Source organism: Ursus arctos, unplaced genomic scaffold (assembly GCF_023065955.2).
Source record: "Ursus arctos isolate Adak ecotype North America unplaced genomic scaffold, UrsArc2.0 scaffold_12, whole genome shotgun sequence".
Lineage (NCBI taxonomy): Eukaryota > Metazoa > Chordata > Mammalia > Carnivora > Ursidae > Ursus > Ursus arctos.
The window spans coordinates 20,571,402-20,591,556 of NW_026622786.1; the positions used below are offsets into that span (position 1 = coordinate 20,571,402).

At 34.1% G+C, this 20,155-nt stretch overlaps 2 protein-coding genes across 9 annotated transcripts in view; both read right to left on the minus strand.

Moving 5' to 3' along the window:
* Positions 1–19,501, minus strand: part of LOC125281362 (pancreatic alpha-amylase-like) — a 49,709-nt gene extending 30,208 nt beyond the window's left edge. For 2 of the 5 annotated variants that reach the window (XM_057310423.1, XM_057310425.1), the window contains exons 1-2: positions 19,424–19,501; positions 18,566–18,640 (exon numbers count right to left, since the gene is read on the minus strand). In XM_057310423.1, coding sequence (XP_057166406.1) covers positions 18,566–18,573 — 8 coding nt within the window. In that variant the 5' untranslated portion in view covers positions 18,574–18,640; positions 19,424–19,501. Of the gene's footprint in view, positions 1–16,851; positions 16,958–18,565; positions 18,641–19,423 lie in introns of those variants that run through there. The other 3 variants (XM_057310422.1, XM_057310421.1, XM_057310424.1) reach the window with 3 other exon arrangements.
* The window catches only part of RNPC3 (RNA binding region (RNP1, RRM) containing 3), a 33,331-nt gene continuing 23,426 nt past the window's right edge, over positions 10,251–20,155 (minus strand). For 3 of the 4 annotated variants that reach the window (XM_048220254.2, XM_026497498.4, XM_026497499.4), the window contains one exon: positions 10,251–20,127. The gene's annotated coding sequence lies outside the window, so the exon portion shown is untranslated. The remainder of the gene's footprint in view (positions 20,128–20,155) is intronic. The other variant, XM_048220257.2, reaches the window with a different exon arrangement.

The window sequence follows — 20,155 nt, forward strand, 5'->3', positions numbered from 1 at the left end:
TCTCCTTTTACTAATGATGCCTTTGAGATATATCCATATTGTCACATGTATAGTCATTAATATTTCATGTAGAGGTATGATAGTTGAAGAACATTTGGGTTATTTTCACTTTGGAGAATGATGAATAAAGCCACTATAAATCTGCGCATACATATTTTTTATTAAAATTTTTATATTGTGTAAATTACATACAACAAAGTTTCTCATTTTAATTTTGTTAAATGTACAGTGCAGTGGTATTAAATATATTTATAATGTGTAACCATCACCACCATCAAGCTCTATCGTTCTTTTCATCTTGTAAAATTGAAATTCTTTATCCATTAAACAGAAACTCTCCATTCCTCCCTCTCCCCAGCCGCTGGCAATTACTGTGCTACTTTCTGTCTCTATGATTTTGACTACTCCAAGTACCCCATATAAGTGGCATCATACAGAATTTGTCTTTTTGTGACTGGCTTAGTTTATCATAATATCATCAAGGTTTATCTTCATTGTAGCATATGGCAAAATTTCCTTTTTAAAGGCTGAATATTATTCCCTCGTATGGATATTACCACATGTGACTCATCCATTCATCTGTTGAAGTACGCTTGTGTTGCTTCCACTTTTTTGGCTATTGTGAATAATGTTGTTATGAACATGGGTACATAAATAATTACTTTGAGAACTTGCTTTCAATTCTTTTGGGTATATACCCAGAAATGGAATTGCTGGATCATGTGGTAATTCTATTTTAGTTTCATTAAAAGCTACCACACTGTTTCTCACAGCAGCTATACCATTTTAACTTCCCAGCAACAATGCACAGGGTTATTTTTGCCACATCCTCAAAAACACTGGTTTCTTGTTTGTTTGTTTGTTTGTTTTGATAGCAGACATCCTGAGAGTGAGGTGATATCTTTGTGCATATTGATAATTTGTACATTTTTAGAGAAAAGTCTATTCAAATTCTTTGCCCGTTTTTGATTTTCTGTTGTTGAACTTTAGGTGTTCTTTATATATTCTGAATATTAATCTCTTACCAGATTTTATGATTTGAAATATTTTCTCTCATTCTGTACACATCTTCTGATGAAAAAATTTTTAAAAATTTTGGTGAAGTCCAATTTCTCTATCTTTTTTTGTTACCTATGCCTTTGATACCATAATCTAATGAATCACTGTCAAATCACTGTCAAATCCAATGTCGTGAAGTTCTGTTTTAAGAGGTTTTTTAGTTCTTAAATTTAGGTTTTTTGATCCATTTTGAATTAATTTTTGTATACCATCTTAGGTAATGGTTCAAATGAAATCTTTTGTGGGTGGATATTCAATCTTCCTACCACCATTTCTTGAAAAGACTGTCCTTTCCCACTGAATGGTCTTGGCATCATCCTTGTCAAGAATCATTTGACGAGAGGTGTCTGGGTGGCACAGTCAGTTAAGCCTCTGACTCTTGGTTTTGGCTCAGGTTGTGATATTGGGGTCCTGGGATTGAGCCCTGTATCAGGCTCCATGCTCAGCGAGGAGTCTACTTGGGATTTTCTCTCTCTCCCTCTGCCCCTCCTGCTCGTACTTGCTCGCTCTCTCTCTCGATTAAATAAAATTAATAAATCTTAAAAAAAGAAAAGAAAAAGAATCATTTGACCACATATGAGAGGATACATTCCTGGATTTTCTTCTATTCCGTGGATTTATATGTCTGTCTTTATGCCAGTATCACAATGGTTTTATCAGTGTAGGCTTATAATAGGTTTTGAAACCAGAAGTAAGTCCTCTAGTTTTGTTTTTCTTTCTCAAGATTGTTTTGGCTATTCAGGGTCCCTTGAGATATGAAATTTAGGATAGAATTTTTTTTTTTTAGGTCAGTGTGATGTTGATAGAGATTGCATTGAAGCTGTAGATTACTTTGGGTGTACTGACATTTTGATACTACTAAGTATTCTAACCCATGAAAATAGTAATGTTTCAATTTATTTATGTCTTTAAAGTCTTTCAGCAATGTTTTATAGTTTTCACTCTACATGTTTTCCACCTTGTTGGTTGATTCCTAAGTATTTTATTCTTTTTCATGGTATTACAAATGTAATGTTTTTCCATAATTTCCTTTTCAGATTGTTCATTAGTGTACAGAAACACAACTGATTTTTGCATGTTGCCTTTGTATCCTACCCCTTTGCTCAATTCATTTATTCTGACAAGTTTTTTTTGACAAGTTTTTTTTTTTTGTGGAATCTTCAGGGTTTTCTACATATAAGATTATATTTACAACTCAATAAAATAAAACCCAAATAACTTAATTAAAAAGTGGACAAAGGGCCTAAATAGACATTTTTCCAAAGAAGATATACAAATAGGAAACTGGTACATGAAAGGTGCTCAATATCACTAATCATCAGGAAATGCAAATCAAAACCACAGAGAGCTAACACCTCCCACCTGCTGGGATGGTTATCATCAAAAAGATAAATTAACAAATGCTGGCAAGGATGGGAAAAAAAAGAGAACTTTTTACAGTGTAGATGAGAATGTAAAGTAATGCATCCACTAAAGAAAACAGTATGGAGGTTCCTCAAAAAAGTAAAAACAGAATTACCATATGATCCACCAATCCCAGTAATTTATGACAACATGGATGGACTTGAAGGGCATTATACTAAGTGAAATAAGCCAGAGAGAATAAGGAAAATACTGAATAGTTTCACTAGTGAATGGAATTTAAAAAAGAGGGGGGGAAAAGTCAAACTTAGAGTCAGAGAGTAGAAAAGTGTTTAACAGGGATTGGAGGGTGGCATGAATACAGAAAAAGTTGGTAAAGGGTATAAACTTTCAGTTATAAAATGAATAAGATCTGAGGATCTGCTATATAACATGGTGAATGTAAGTGAAATTTGTGGACAGAACTTAAAGGGAAATATATCAAAGGATGGATGTGTTAATTAACTAGATGGGGGGGGTACAGATTCTTTCCACAATGAATTTATATATTAAGTCTTCATGTTGTACACTTTATCTTAAAATTTTATTTCTCAGCTATACCTCAATAAAGCTGAAGATCGTATCATCTATGAACAGAGATAATTTCTTCCTTTTCAATTTGAATGCTTTTTATTGTTTGTTTTCCTAACTTCTCTCGCTACGATTTCCAGCACTAGGTTGAACAGAAATAGTGAAAGTGGGAATCCTTGACTTGTTCCTGATTGTACAGGAAAACTTTTCCCTACTTTTCAGCATGGAGTATGATGTTCACTGTGGGTTTTTCATATATGGCTTTTATTATATTGGGGTAGTTTCCTTCTATTCCTAGTTTATTGAATGTTTTTATCATGAAAAAGTATTAAATTGTGTGAAATGCTTTTTATGTATAAATTGAGATGATCATGTGGTTTCTGTCCTTCATTCTTTTAATGTGGTGTATTACATTGATAAATTTTTGTATGTTGAACCATCCTTGCATTCCAGGAGTAGATCCCTCTTGGTCATGATGTATAATCCTTATAATAAGCTGCTGAATTTACTTTGCTAGTATTTTGTTGAAAGGTTTGTTTGCATTAATGTTCACAAGAGATATTGGTCTGCATTTTTTTCTCTTGTAGTATTTTTGTCTGGCTTTGATATCAGGGTAATATTAGTTTCCCAGGATGAGTCAAGAAGTGTTCCCTCCTTTTCCAATTTTAGGATGCGTTTAGGAAGGATTGGTATTATTTCTCCCTTAAATGTTTGGTAGAACTCAATAGTAAAACTGTCAGTTCCAGGGCTTTTCATTGTCAGATTTTTTATTACCGATTCAATCTCCCTACTAATTATAGGTCTACTCAGAATTTCTATTTTTGTGTGTAATTTAGGCTTAGTAGACTTTGTATTTCTAGGAATTTATTCATTTCATCTAGTTACCAATTTGAGAACTGTTCATCATACTCTTACAATTCTTATTTCTGTAGACTCTGTAGTAATGTACCCACCTTATGATTTTAGTAATTTGAGTCTTTTTTAGTACATCAGTTATAAATGTATTAAATTTGTTATGTTTTCAACCAATCACCTTTTGGTTTCATTGATTTTCTCTATTATTTTTCTATTCTCTATTTCCTTTATCTGTAATCTTTATTATTTCCTCCTTCTCCTAGCTTTGGATTTTTCTTTTTCTACTTCCTTAAATTGTAAAGTTAGCTTGTTGGTGTGAGAGCTTTGTTTTTTAGTGTGATTTATAACAAAAATTCTCCCCTTAGCACTACTATTGCTGCATCCCATAGTTTTAGTACATTGTTTGGTTTTCAGTTGTCTCGAAGTATTTTCTAATTTCCCACGTGATTTATTTTTTGACCCACTGGTTGTTAAAGAATGTTGTCTAATTTCAATGGTAAAGTGAATTTTCCAACTTTCCTTCTGTTCTTGATTTCTAACTGAATCCTGCTGTGGTCAGACAACATACTTTGTATGCCTGTTTCTATAAATCTACTGAAACTTAATTTATGGCTTGATATGAGGTCTATCCTAGAAAATATTTCATGCACACTTGGGAAGAATGTGTATCCTGCTGTTCTTGGGTAGAGCGTTCTGTATATGTTAGATGTAGCTGGTTTATTGTGTGAGTCCTCTATTTCCTTATCTTCTGTCTCATTCTATCCATTATCATAAAAGGAGTACTAAAGTTTTGAAGTATTATTGTAAAATTGTCTATTTCACCCTCAATTCTGTCAGTTTTGCTTCATATTTCACTCATTTCATATTCATTAGGCAAGAAATGTTTACAATTTATATATTTATATAGATTTATAGTTCACATATTATTTTGCTCTATTCAAACTTTTATTAAAATCCTTGTCTGTTGCTATCTTTTCAATTTAAAGTCTCTTTTGTCTGACCTCAGTAAAGCCACCCCTGCTCTCTTTTGATTATTATTTGCATGCAATATCTTTTCCCGTCCTTTATTTTTATTTTTTTTCCATCCTTTCAATCTCTTTGTGTCTTTGCATCTGAAGTGTGTTTCTTGTAGACAGCTTATAGTCGAATCAGGTGTCTTTATGCATTCTCCCAATTGTGTTTTGACAGAAGAGTTAAATTCATTTATACTTAATTACTTAAAATGAGGGACTCATGTCAATTTGCCTCTTTTCTATATGCCCGATAGCTTTTTTTGTTACTCACTTCTTGCCTTATGGTCTTAATGTTTAGTTGATTTTTTTGTAGTGACATCTTTACTTTCTCATTCATTTCCTTCTGTGTTTATTCTGCAGCTCTTTTATTTGTGGTTATTATGGGATTTACATTTAACAATTCTAAGGTTTTAACACTTTTTAACTTACAAAAACTCTGCCTTTATAGTTCTGTCCTCACTTCTTTTCATTGTTGAAGTCCCCCAAATGACATCTTCATACATTGTGTAGCCCAAAACATAAACTGATAATTATTTTAAATGTCATTAGTCTCAAATTATGTAGAAAACAACATGTGGAGTTACTAGCCACAGTCACAATACTGCCTTATAAACTAATAATTGTTTAAAAAAATGTATTAGTTTCTTAAATTATGTAGAAAACAGGTATAGTTATCAACCACTATTAAAATATTAACTTTCATTATTGCCCATATATTTCTTTATTGAACTCTGTATTTATTCAAACAGCTTTGAATTACTGTCTAGTGTCCTTTAAGTTCACTATGCAAGACTCCTTTGAGTATTTCTTGCAAAGCAGATCTGATGGTAACAAACTCTCTCAAACTTTATTTGGGATTGTCTTAATTTCTACCTCACTTTTGAAGAATGTTTTTGCTAGATACAGGATTCCTGGTTGGCAGTTATTGTTTTTTCCATTTAGCACTTTGTATCTATCAGCCCAGTGCCCTCTGGTTCTCCAAAGTTTTTGACGAAAAAAATCGGCTGATAATCTCATTTAGTATCCCCTGTATGTGCAATTCACTTCTTTCTGACAGTTTTCAAGATTGTCTTTGTCTTTTGAAAGTCTGATTACGCTGTCTTGATGTGGGTCTTTGAGTTCATCTTACTGGATATTTGTTGAGCTTTCTGGATTTTGATATTCATAATTTTCATCAGGTTTAGGAAGTTTTCAGCCATTATTTTTTCAAATATTCTCTGTCCCTTTCTCTCTCCTTTTAGGACTCACACAGTGTATATACATCTGCTTGATGGTGTCCCATAGGTCCCTCAAGATCTGTTTACTTTTCTTCATTTTTGCTTCTGTTCTTCAGACTTAATAATTTTCATTGTCTTATCTTCAAGTTTATTGATTCTTCTGCATACTCAAATCGTCCTTGGAATCCCTGTAGTGATTGTTTTCATTTCACTTACTGTATTTTTCAGCTCCAGAATTCCTTTTGCTCTTTAGCTTTCTGGACATCTTTAATGTTTTGAGCATCGTTCTAAGTTGCTTTAAAGTCTTTGTCTAGTAAATGCTATCAGGTCTACTTCAGGTAGTTTGTTTCCCTTTTGAATGGGTCCTACATTCCTGTTTTGTTTTTACTTTTTGTTATATCTTGTGGTTTTCTGTTGAAAATGACATTTTAACATCTTAATTCTGCAAATCAGATTTTTTTTTCTTTCCCTGGCATTTTTTCTTTTTTTAAGAGACTGTGCCCACTGTGCCAGTACATGAGCAGGCGAGGGGCAGAGAGAGAGGAAGAATCCTAAGCAGACTCCACCCCCAGCATGGAGACTGACACAGGGCTCTATCTCTCAACCCTGAGATCATGACCTAAGTCAAAGATCAAGTCAGATGATTAAATGACTGAGCCACCCAGGCACCCCTATTGTTTGATTGTTCTCTGCTCTCTGTGCTTAAAGGATCATTCTGAGGTATGAAACCTAAGGTCTTCTCAGATCTTGAGTCTTTTCCTGGGCATGCGTGATCAATTTCTCATTTTTCCTATATATGAAGTTGTTTACGAATGCCTTGGTCTTTAATGCCTGGCTCCCAAAAGGAAAAAAAGAAAAAGAAAAAAGAAAAAGAAATCGGGAGTAAAGGGGATGTCAGTCCTTTTATACCCTTGGAAGTCACTTCACAGAGTGTGGGTATGTGTGGTTATAACGGAAAGAGATAGAATCATGGCTTCCCACCTCTTTGTACTTCTGTGATCAAAAGCAGAAATTAGCCATCAGCCTGATTCCCAATATTTGGAGGTGAAGTTCTTTTTGCCTACCCTGGCTCCCACTAGCTGTGTGCAAGCTGCTCCAGGAACGTATGCAGTTGCCTGCTACAAGTCTGAGGTTGGGCAATGAGTAGCTACTACTATGTTAAGAGCTAAATTTGAATGAAATTAACTTCATTTACTGTCCAAGCTTTTTCCTGTTAAGTTGGAAGGTATTAACAGACTACAGAGTTCCAAAATAGTTACATCAAATAAATTCTACAATTGTTATCTGGGTGGGGAGATGGATTCCTGGTGGTTCCTACTCTGTCATGTTCCCAGTATCCTTTCACGTACAAGTTTTTGTTGCTTCGTGTGAACATACTTTTTTGTTCCTCTTAAATATTCAGAAGTGTGATAGCTAGCTTACATGTAACTGTATATTTCACTTTATAACAAACTTCTTGAAACTGTTTTTCAAAGCAGTTGGAACATTTTGTACTTCAATTAGCAATGTTTGAAAGCTGTAGTGCTCCATTCTTGACAAGTGTTGGTACTGTCAGAATTCATTTTAAGCCATTCTAATAGATGTGTAGTGCTATATTATTGTGGCTGTCTTGTATTTGTCCAAGGGCTAATGATGTCCATCTTTTCAAGTGCTTATTCGCCATCTCTAAGTCTTTGGTAAAGTATCTTCAAATTTATTGTCCTTTTTTGAGGGGGGGGGATTTTTGTTTTCTCTGAGTTTTGAAAGTTCTTTATATATTCTGGATAAAATTGAAATATATACTTTGCAAAGATTTTTCCCAGTCTGAGATTTGCCTTTTCATTTTCTTAGTAGTATCTTCTGAAAAGTACAAAGTTTTTATTTGATGAAGGAATATTTATCTTTATTTTCATGTAAGAACTTGTCTAAGTAAGGTCATGCACTTTATCCTACTTGTTTCCCCCCTCCTCCAGGAGTTCTATACTTTTACACTTTATACCTAGTACTATGACTCATTTTTGAAGAAATTTTTTTGTGTGAGAACAATGTACTGAGGTTTTATTTTCAATTTTTAGCATATGAATGTCCAATTATTCTAGCATCATATGTTGAAATGATCAACCTTTCTCAACGGAGTTGCCTTGAGACCTTTGTCAAAAATTATGATACATGTGTGGGTCTATTCCTGGACTTTTCTGTTCCAATGATCTGTGTCCACGTTTGCCAATACAACTTTATTATCTGAGCTTTGTAATAAGTCTTAGAATTAGGTAATCTAAGTCATTCAATTATTTTTTTTCTTTCAAAATTATGCTGGCTATTCTAGTTGTTGCTTTTCCAAAGAAATTTAAATCAGCTTGGGAATATCAACAAAATATACTGCTAGAATTGTTTAATAGTAACAAATCAATTTGGAAGGTTGATATTCTTAAAAATCATGAGTCTAAATCTCTCCCATTTAGATCTTCACCTTTCATTATCAAAATTGGTGAAGGGTTGTCAAGTTCAGTCCACATTTTAGTAGACTTCTACCTATTATTTGTTTTGGTACTATTGCAAATGGTATTTTTAGAAAAAAAATTCAATATCCAGTTATTGACTTTTAATCTTGCAACCTTGCTTACCTTACTTATTAGTTGCAGGAGACTTAATTCTTTGGGATTTTCTACATAAAAAATCACACCATCTCTGAATGGGGACAGTTTTACTTCTTCATTTCCAATTTGTATGGCTTTTTTGTTTTCTGCACTGTCAGGAGATGTTGAAAGGAAGGGATTAGTGTGCACTTTATCTTGTTCTCAATCTTGGGAGAAAACATTCAGTTTTTTAACTGTAAGGATAGCAGTAAGTTTTGTAAACACTATTTATCAGATTAAGGAAGCTCTTCTCTGTTCCTATATTATTGAGTTTTTATTAGGAATGTTTAATTTTATCAAATGCTTTCATTCATTAAGATGACCATGGCTTTTTTTTCCTTAGTCTGCTGATATGGATTACATTTGATTTTCAATGTACCCTGCATTTCACAAATTTTCAATTAGCCTGCATTTTCCAAAATAAACTGCATTTGATCATGACTTATAAAATATTTTCCACATATAACTTGATTCAGCTTCTTAATATTTTGATGAGGATTTTTACATTTACTCTCAAAAGAAATAGTGATACATAGTTTTGTATCTTGTCTTGTTTTAGCAGCAGGGTTGTACAGGACTCATAAAATGAATTTGGATGTGTTGTCTTATATAGAATAGTTGGTTTCATTTAATGTTTAACAAAATTCACCAGTGAAGTTACCTAAGCCTTATGTTTTCTTTGTAAGAAAGAAAGGAAGATTTTTAACTACAAAGTAAATGTATTAAGTAGATACAGGATCGATTGGGTTACCTACCTCTCGAACAAGCTTTGGTAGTTTGTCAATTTTATGATATTGACCCATTTCATCAAAGTTGTAAATTTATGGAAATAAATTTGTTCAAAATATTCCAAAAATTTTCTTACAACTTTGGGGGTGTTTTTTTCTTTGCAATCTGGCTAGAACTTTTTCAACATTATCAATCTTTTCAGGGACTAGTTTTGTTTACAATATTTTCTACTGTTCTGCTTACAAATTCACTGATTTATGCTTATTTTTATTTCCTTTATCTGCTTCCTCTGCATTTAATTTGCTCTTTTCTAGTTCCTTACAGTAGAAAGTTGAATCATCAATTTGTGATTTTTCTTCTTTTTTAATATAAGCAAATTCCCTTTAAACACTCCTTTGGTGTGTTCTACAAATTTTTGATCAATTTTTACTTTCATTCAGTTCAAATACTATCTAATTTCCCTTAAGAATTCTGTCTTGATCCATGTTATTTAGAAATATTATTTAATACTCAGAAATTTAAACATTTTTCAAATATTTCTATTACTGATACCTACTTTAGTTCAACTAAGATCAGAGAACATTATATGATCTGTTAAGGTTTTGAACTTGCTAATGTTTTATGGTATCAAATGTGTTCACTGTTATTTAGTTCTTGGGATGGAAAGGACAGAAAATCTTCCAATTTGTATCCATAAAGACATATGCATACAGTTCAAAAGCAAAAAGTATATTAGGATAGTAAAATTTCATGTAGAGCAATTGTGGAAAAAACTCTAAAAATGTTCCTTTCGGGAGGGCAATATGAAAACATAGCTGCAAAACACTGGATTAGAAGTGTTCCACTATTTTATTTTCATTCAAATTGTGATATATGTCATACAGAAAAATGTAAAACAAAAAACAAAACAAAACAAAAATAAAAGGCCCCATGTCCCAAGATCCAGATTTAACAGATGGTGACATTTTACCAAATATTCCTCAAATAACTTTTTAAAAGAAATATACAATATATACAGAACTGCCCAACTCAAACCTCAATCTTTCCCTTCCTTTTCTTACACAGCAAGATAATAACTGTCTCCATAAATAATTTTAATGGTATCTTGTGTATCTTTTTCTAAGCTCTGAGAAGTTTCATACAATAAATTAATCTCTTACTCAGACTTTCTTAAGATTTTCAAATATCCTGGTATATCAGTGCTTTATCATAATTTGAAAAAAAAATTCTTCTTATGTACTCAAATACCCCTTCTCATTGTCAGCTGATGCAGTTTTTAATGGATATAACCCCTTTAATCAAAGATGTTCTAAAGTGTTGTTTGATCCCCTAGCTTTACCCCCAAGGTATTAAAGCTTATGCTTGTTGGGTAGAGGGTCTTCCTTTCCCAGTTTTGTTTTTTTCAAAATTTAGTGAGTTTGAACTGTTTATTTTAGATTACCTTACTGGCCTTTACATGAATACTATACCTCTACAACAGTTTGCTTTCAGGAAATGTCAGCGTAGGATATATAGTAGCTTAAGTTCTTGGAGTGAGACACTATTCCTCCTGAGATCATCAGTTCTCTTAAGTGCCTAACACATGTGGTTGGCTCTCATCTCTCCTAAACAATCATACTAAGGTCAATATTTTTTGTTTTATATGCATTAATAAGTTATAGATATAATAAAAGTATCTCATTAACTTACAGCTAAAGTTAAAAAAAAAAACCCTCTTCCATTACTCATAATGGGAAGTGCTCTCTTCTCATAGAATGGTTAAGATCAAATTGCTATAAGCACTCAGTACACTGCCTTTTGAATTTTAGATGATTAATATTTTCCCTTACTTCTTTTAAAAGCCTTGATATCTCTTGATACAGATTTTAAAAGAGTCTCATTTGCATAGCAAATACTTTCCAAATCATCAAAGCAGCAACTTGAATGTTACTGCCTTTTGTTTAATTTACCTTATCAGGATTATGCTGATTCTATTCATGTTACTAATAGTAGGAGGCAGAGCCATACTAGGTTGGGATGAAGAGCACTTGCATTATTCTGAGTGACTCCTTAAATTTTACACCATATTTGCCTCACTTGCCTCATTCTATTCCCAGCCCTTGGAGAAGGCATAAGTGGAAAACCACCATGTGGAAATATGAGTTTTATATATTATACACTGTAGTAAAACATTTTTTGGCTGTATAGTACCTACTTTCTCTCTTGATTTCACAGCTCTATGCTTTTCCTTTGGAGAACAAGTTCTTTAAACTCTCACTTCACGTGGTTTATATGAAACTTCACTCCTTATATTTTAAGGGTGACATAGATGACCCATAGTTGGTCTCTAAGAGTGACAAATCCCTCCAACAAAAGGAAAAAGTACTTATTTCAAGTTTATTTCATTTAAAGTAACTAAAAAATTCCATGATACACTAGCTATTAGGGCTTTTGCTACAGGTTTAAATTATTAGTACTTCTCCATGATGAATTTTTCTAAAAACTAACTGAAAATCATCAGGATAATGGTTAGCAGATCTAGGCATAGTTCTATCTAGTTAAAAAAAAAAAAAAAAAAGAAATGTGTACAAGAACTGGAAATCTTTCTAACTGGACCTATTTGGGTCATACGCTCAATTTATGAAATAGAGTGGAATGGTTGTGGGGTATCCACGAATAGGTTAATTCCTAGACACCGATGTTCTTACAGTTGTCAAAGTCTCATGGTCCAACTATGGCAAGGAAGTGTGGGGGCCAAGGATAGGCAGTCCCAAAGTGCCACTCTGGCATAGTGATTACTAAGAATGTTCTTCCCCTTCCCACCTTGTCTCCAGAAAGCAGGAAATAAAACTCCCACGTGAAAGGCACTCTCCCTAAGATATCCTTATCAGAAGACAGGGAATTCAAAGGTAAGAAAGTTGTATAAACAAGCCTTGATACTTTTAGTAATTTACAACCAGAGCCCAAATTCTGTTTAGAATCCTTTAGTATTTAAAGCTTCAAAACCTAAGTTTTCTTTCTCTTGACAATGTCTCTTTGTGTTGAAGTAGGCAGTTAGGTTCTAACAAAATACATGAAGGCCAGCAAGAAGGAAGTTATGGCCAGCTACTGGGGAAGTCAGAGGCCTATCCTATTCCACAAGAAACCTGATCAAACCAGACAGGCCCAACATGATGGATGCATTGACAGGAAACCCCTGACCAAATTAGGAAGAAAAACTACAAAACCCTGTTTCCTGCCCCGAGTAAGAAATATTCCACCCTCTAGTTAACTGTCAATAAAAGATAGAAACACAACCTTCAGGGTATGTAGCCCTCTCTTGAGCTCACTTGCCCTATCTCTAGAGTGTACTGTTCACTTTAATAAAATTTTTCGCTTGTGTCACTTATCCACTGTGTTTTGAGTGTCTCCTTGAATTTTTCTCAAGAAAAGACAGAGAACTTTTGATGACTCCGTCAGGATGGGCTGGGTTGAGGAGCCAGGACTCAGGGTCTCTGCAGTTCACCTGGCAACATCTGCCTAAAATGTATAAAAGCATAGAACTTGGACATTTCTTTGAGACTTAATGCTATTATTAGGCTTCCATGTACATTTAATTATAATTTGTTTTTTCCTACTATTAATCTGTCTCATGTCAATTTAATTCTTAGACTAGTCAGAAGAATCTTGAAGGAAATTTTTTTCCTTCCCAACAGTTGGCTAGTTGGCAAGATAAACTTTAACTGGCTAAATATCGTACATCCTGCTGTACCTGAGAAATTCTGGGACATCTGACAAACAGCTGCAAAGGTAAGATTTCTTACCATGTCAGCCTCTTGGAATCTGTCTGCAAGATCTGATGGAGCAAGAGTGGTGAGAGTCCTTTTTCTTTCTAAATTTAGATTAGCAGGAGAAAATATTTTTGGAAACAGTTCCATGGGCTCAGCATCTCTGATAAATTCAGTAGAGTACTCTTCATTTTTTTAACCCATTTCCTCCCAGAGATGGTCATTATTTTGTCTTTTGTGTTGTTATACAAGGGAATTACTATAGGGAAATACCAGCATAAGCCTTTATAAGCCTGCTATTCAGACTAACATTATAGACTGTTTGAACATTCACAGTTCTCATCAGACTGGCCCATGTTTCAACAAACTTTGCTGTGGGTCCCACACATAAAATCTGCATAAGGTTTTTTCCTTTTGTCTTGAGGACTTACTCTATTCTTGCTGGTCTCTACCACACAGACAATGTACTTACTGGGTTACACCTTGGAAGCCAAATAAGAGTGCGGTTCTGAGACATAAAGTTGCTAACAGCACTCTCTGTCTAGCCATGACAACCCTCAGAAAGGTTAAGTCATAAGAAGTCCCAGCCCATAAGGGGCTTTTGTGCTCTTAACCTTTGTTGCTTGTTATTGCTGAAATGCCCCATTCCAGTAGCACTGGTATCACAGATTAGTAGGTCTGTGACTGGAGGCATTTCAGGTTTCTGGGGGCGATCAAAGACACTGTTTTCACTAGAGCATCCTTACTGCCTGTGTAACAAAGGCGTTTGCGTTATTAGACTATTTTTGGGAGTAAACTTTTGGATCATGGGGACTGTATCATCTATGCCCTCTCCAGGGATGCCTCTTGGATCCATGGTCTATGCCTAGAAAGTGTCTCTGGGTCCTTCCAAAAAAAGGCCTATTGGTTTGAGTTGCTATTAAAATTAGTAAGAGCCTACTCATCAACGATCGGACAAAAAATCTTTTAAATTGGCTACATTTCAAAGGAAAAAAAAATCCTTATACAAGGTGAAAGAACAGAAGTTACACTTAAGACAAAAATTGAAGTCCACATCCAAGGTAAATTCCCCTTCTTAAAAACCAGCTCCATCTGCCTGTTTTAACTAACCCTTCCTTATAAGATTTACAGAGAGCACTGCAGCCTAAACTCTAGAGTCAAAGTATATAGGTTACTCATATAAATGCTAAAACCCATGAAGTGAATTTAACAGAAGCACTGAAGACAAGTGATAGGGCTCACTTTGCTATTTCTCACAACTCCTACTTTCTAAAGCTCTACAGTCAGGCTCTGCCAGCTTTAGGCATTCTTATGCCATGTCCTTTGCAGATGTAACCTGGATGCCCCCCCACCCCGCCAAACCAAGGAGGAAAAAAATTTTCATGTCCCTTGGATAGCAGCAAATCTTATAAATTATGAAGCCTGATTTTACCTTCACTTTCAGAAGATCCCGCCAAATTTAAAGAGAAATTGGAAAGATTAGTAGCCATTCACATCCTCCCCACTAAAAAAGAAACAGATGACCATAATTCTTCCTGGCCCTCCTACAAATGAACAGAAGGCTGATATTCAGGGGCTAACAGAAGCCAAGATTGAATGCAAAGACTTTTGTTAAATGATTTATACTTCATTTTCCAAAGATATAAATCCTTTTTTTTTTTTTTAAAGATTTTATTTTATTCGACAGAGATAGAGACAGCCAGAGAGAGAGGGAACACAAGCAGGGGGAGTGGGAGAGGAAGAAGCAGGCTCCCAGCTGAGGAGCCCGATGTGGGGCTCGATCCTGGAATGCCGGGATCACGCCCTGAGCCGAAGGCAGACGCTTAACCGCTGTGCCACCCAGGAGCCCCAAAAGATATAAATCTTCTGATTCCCACTTTAGCTGGAAATCTCCCTGATCTAAAGGGGCAAGTTTAGTTAAAAAGGCTGATCAATCTCTTGATATTCAGGTTGTAATTCAGTTCTTTCTGGGAATTAGCAAAAACTTTGCCTGGCAAATCTCTACAAAACAAGAAATGCAATTCTAGAAGCAGCCCCCCCATCTCTACCAATCTCAAAACCTCACCTATTCTTCTCAAAATGCTCATAGGTATTATAAAAAAATCAGGATACTGAAACAGAATTGTCCTATACTTAAGAAAAGGGAGGTAAATTTTAAATAGCAATTACCCTGCAATTCTTTGGGGAAAAAAAACAAAAACAAAAACCTTACATTTCTTTCTCTGTCCTTTAAAGTTATAAATCTTCTATCTCTGAAGTGTAAACACAGCCCACAACTGCCCGAGTAAAGGGAAAAAAGAAGTAGGTCTTTTTTTTTTTTTTTTTTTTTTTTTTAAAGATTTTATTTATTTATTTGACAGAGATAGAGACAGCCAGTGAGAGAGGGAACACAAGCAGGGGGAGTGGGAGAGGAAGAAGCAGGCTCATAGCAGAGGAGCCTGATGTGGGGCTCGATCCCGGAACTCCAGGATCACGCCCTGAGCCGAAGGCAGACGCTTTAACCGCTGTGCCACCCAGGCGCCCCAAGAAGTAGGTCTTTTTAAATACAAACTGCAAAAGGGTTTTCTTGCCCCTTTTCTCTTCAAATATTAATAATGGTAAGGTTTCTGCATCTGTCAGTTATGTCTCTATTGTGGATATATGGCATCTTCTACCTCCAGTTAGAATTGCTAAACTTAATTTGTAAAAGAGCTCTACTTGATTGGCTTAAAGAAAATTAAGCACTTATGTAAGTTTTGTACTCATAAAAATTCTCAATAAAAAAAAAACTCAATCCACATGAATTTCAAGTTCATGTGAACTGGGAAAATATTCAGTATTAAAGCTAACTTAAGGCTGTTAAGAAATTATGAATTATGTTTCATGTCAATTTAATTCTCAGACCAGCTAGAAGAACCTTGAATAATCGAGGCAGTTTTTGCTCCCTTAGAAGCAATAGAAGTGCTCATCACGGTAGAAAGATGACTGAAGTCTTGTCTAAGACATCAAAATCTTTATATCACCCGGAATTGGTGTTGAGTTGAGAACCACGACAACCACTACTACAAGAGCTAATATTTATTGAGAACTTGACTACACACACACACACACACACACACACACACACACGACTTGTTTTAACTATTTTATATTCATCAAATCATCTTTACAACAACCCTATGATAAGTATTCATTATCTCCATGGAAACTGATAGGACCCGCCCAAGGCCATAAAGCAATTACAGCTTAGAAACAAGATCTGATGTCAGAATCTACACCTATAAAACCACAGTAATACACTAAGTTTCAGTAAATTAGGCTGAATTTCCTGTCACTGTAGAAAGACGTGACTCAAGAGTTCTATAAATTGATTTTTTAAAATATTGCTTTTTGCATATCTAACAGAATTACATGTTCTAAGGAATAATTTTACTTAGATCTTGGCTCATTATTCCTGTCATAATTCTTAATAATTTCAAAATCCACTTAGATGGTCTTTTAATACTCAAGTTTCTCAATTTCTTTCATTCATCTCTTTCCATGACCCTGTTTTCACTCAACTATCATGTTCACATCCTAGAACTTACAGTCACTAATTATTGTATTCTCTCTGCCTTTGTCAGTTTGTCACTTATTCTCTTATTTCAACCTCCCAAATTTCTACTTCCTACCTCTAGTAAATAATGCAATCTATAATTGATCATACCATTTTTCCATTGTTTCTCAACTTCCATTTTCTCACTTTGCTCTTCACCCAGATCTCAATGTCTTTTCTTTATAATCATTCCCTTGAATATACCAACACCTTTTCCTTTCTCCCATTTTGCTGTATTCATCTAGGAGAATTCCAACTCTGATTAAATTCAACTCTTGTCTACTCAGTGATAGCACCAAGGCTAAATGTAACTGGAGAAAAACACAAAATCATTTGATTAGTCTCACTTAAATTAACAGACTTCAACTGACCACTTTAAGTACTGTCTAGCCATCCTTCTAAGAATCTATTCACTCTGCCACTTTCCTAAGTGTCTATTTTACACCTTCTTTTCTTTCCTCGACCCAGTACTCTTTCCCTCTGTGACCTTGCTTCCTATTTCACTGAAAAAATATAATACAACTTTTACATGCTGCTCCTATATATCTAGTAAACTACAAATATCTAGACCTACAGAATCCATCCTTTCTCCCTTTGCTATTAATGAGCTGTTTACACGCCCATCTTTAAAACTACCTCTTCTGTATACCGTATCTGTAGCTCTAACAATAACCCTCTCCTTCCTGCACCATATTTGTTTTTTCCTCTGCTGGATTAGTCCTACTGGATTAGTACATACAAACCTGCTATATCTTCAATCAAAATCAGAATCACAAACCTTCTTGATACTATATCCCCCTGCATTAACAGCCCATTTCTCTATCCCGTTGAAAGCAAGACTAACACAGTTGTCTTCAATTTGCACTATATTATATTTCTCTCTACCACTCTCTTTAATACCTCCTCTCATTTCTTCCATTCATCAGATCAGTTTGTCAAGGAGAGATCTGTCAAGAACAGATCTGCTACATTTTACTGCCCCGTCCTACCTGAGATATTTTCTTCATTTGGTTTCTACCTATTCTTTATATACCTGACATCTAAAAATGAGCATGTTCAAGGCTTCACTTCTCCATACTTTCAATTCGTATCTTTAAAATTCCCATTTTCCTTATTTCACAATGCTGTGAGGAAAAAGCTGTGATTCACAATAGCATTCCAACAAAGACCAAGTCTTTGGGCATTGATTCTGGTGAAGTTATTATTATATACTCACAAGACAGTATTAGTAAGAACAAATTAAATATATTGAAGTTTTCTTATTAACACACAGCTGAAGCCAGTTTCACTAAGATAATCCAATACTTTTGTATTGGAAACACTGACACCCTTATGTGATAATCTCATCGATTTGGGGGCACCAAAATAAAATCAGGGTAAGAATACAAATTTCCTAAAGTTGGGAAAATCTCCCACTACTAAAAAAATGAAATGAATAACAACAAAAAACAACAAAACTTATAGCCAGACAAACAAAACCACTCCTAAAATAATTAGAAGAGATAAGAAATAATATTACTATTAAAAAAAGTATGTTTAAGTGCATTGGTATCCAAGTAAGAATGAAAAAAGGGCAGTATCTGTAATCATTAAAGAAAATTTCTATTTACTATTGTAAAATTACCTTCAAAATTTTATGTAATTATCAAATTACATTTTCCAAATGTATTGAACATAAAAAAATTAAGAATACTATTTTATTGGAAAGAAAATAATTTATTATATATGAGGAAGATGATTAAAATACATGTAATATATCTCCAATATACTGATTTAAATGCATATAGATTTAATTTTTAAATATACTTTAAAAGCTGTTACGCACAGTTCCATAGCCCAGGTGTCAATTTCTTCTCCTTAAAGTTGAAAAGCAGTTGGAAGACATGGAATCAAAAGGAACCTAAAACACCATAAGAGTTCATTAAAAATAATTATGATTATAAAACAGTTCATTAGTTTTAAAATTACTAAAAGCTAACACATTCATATTTAGAAAATTAGTGAATCATGTCAGTACTACAAATTTTTAATTGTCTAAATAAACAGCTTATATAGAAACTGATTTATAACATTAAAAAAAACATTCTGTCTCTACAAAAAATAGCAATTTCAATATCTGTAACTTTTTGTACTTTTGAGTACAAATAATTATTAATAGAATTTTGAATTGTTTTCCTAGTACTAGCAATAGAAGGATCTGCAAGAAATGTAGAGGCTCCAATTCTTGATTTTCCTACTTACAGAAGGGTGGATGGCTAGGCTGGTATTGAGCACCTAACCATTTTAATCTAAGAAACTAGTATCCAAACTGGTCAGCCCTTGGAACTACTAAAGACACCTTTCAAATTAGATTCTTGGTCCCATTCCCAAAAATTCTGACTTATTAGTTTTAGGAGAGAGTCCAGGAATCTTTCAATGTAAAAATCCTTCCTCAGTGGTTCTCAACCTCACTCACATATTAGGAGGTTTGAAAAATTCCAGTATGTATGCTGTGTGCTAGACCAATTAAATCAAAATGCGGAGAAACCAAGGCATGAGTACATTTCAGCTTTTTTTTTTTTCTTCATCAGATTTTTTTTAAATTTCCCAGGCAATTCCAAAATGTGGCCAAGATTAAGAACCACCTTCTGGGTAATTCTGGTTATCAACCAGCCTGGAAACCACTATTACTACATATACCTACCAGATTGTTTCTTTTCACTTAATGTGCTACCCTGAGTCAACATTAAGTCTTCTTCCCTCTGTTCCTCTTTTCTCATTCCTTTTGTTTTGTTTAGAAAAAAAAAGAGGAAAAAAAATACTTCTACTTGCTATCTATCTCAAAGGAAATATGAATAATAAAACCTCAGATGTGAGGTCTGCTACTCTTACTTGGAATTTCAGTTATTTTAATTTTCAATATATATATTTCTTTAATCGCAAAAAATGCTTTCCCCAAACAAATTTTACAATACATTTTAGAGAACACCTAAACCAGATATATCATAAAACAGAAAGCATATGCTATTGAACTAGGTTTAGGAAATATATAAATATAAGAAACAAAACGAAATTCTGTGTTGAAACAGATGCATACATTCTCCAAGTAAATAAGTTGACCTGATTCACTAACTTTCCCTAGAAAAATTACATAACCTCAAGAACAGCACAGAAAATTCAGCAACAGATCTAAAAAACATGTAAGGGATTTGTCCAATCAACATTGATTATTTTAGAAATATCTCATTTGAATAAATCATAAAAAATTATTGCTTCATCTGAATCAATGGGTAGGAGAGGGACAAAACATTTCTAGGAAAAACAGAAAACACTGCCCCAAAAAGGATACAACAAGAAAGGATACACTTTGTATGACAGTAATACAGCAGTATTTACGCAGGAGTGCTTCTAAAGAAGAACAGCAGAATGCAGTTTA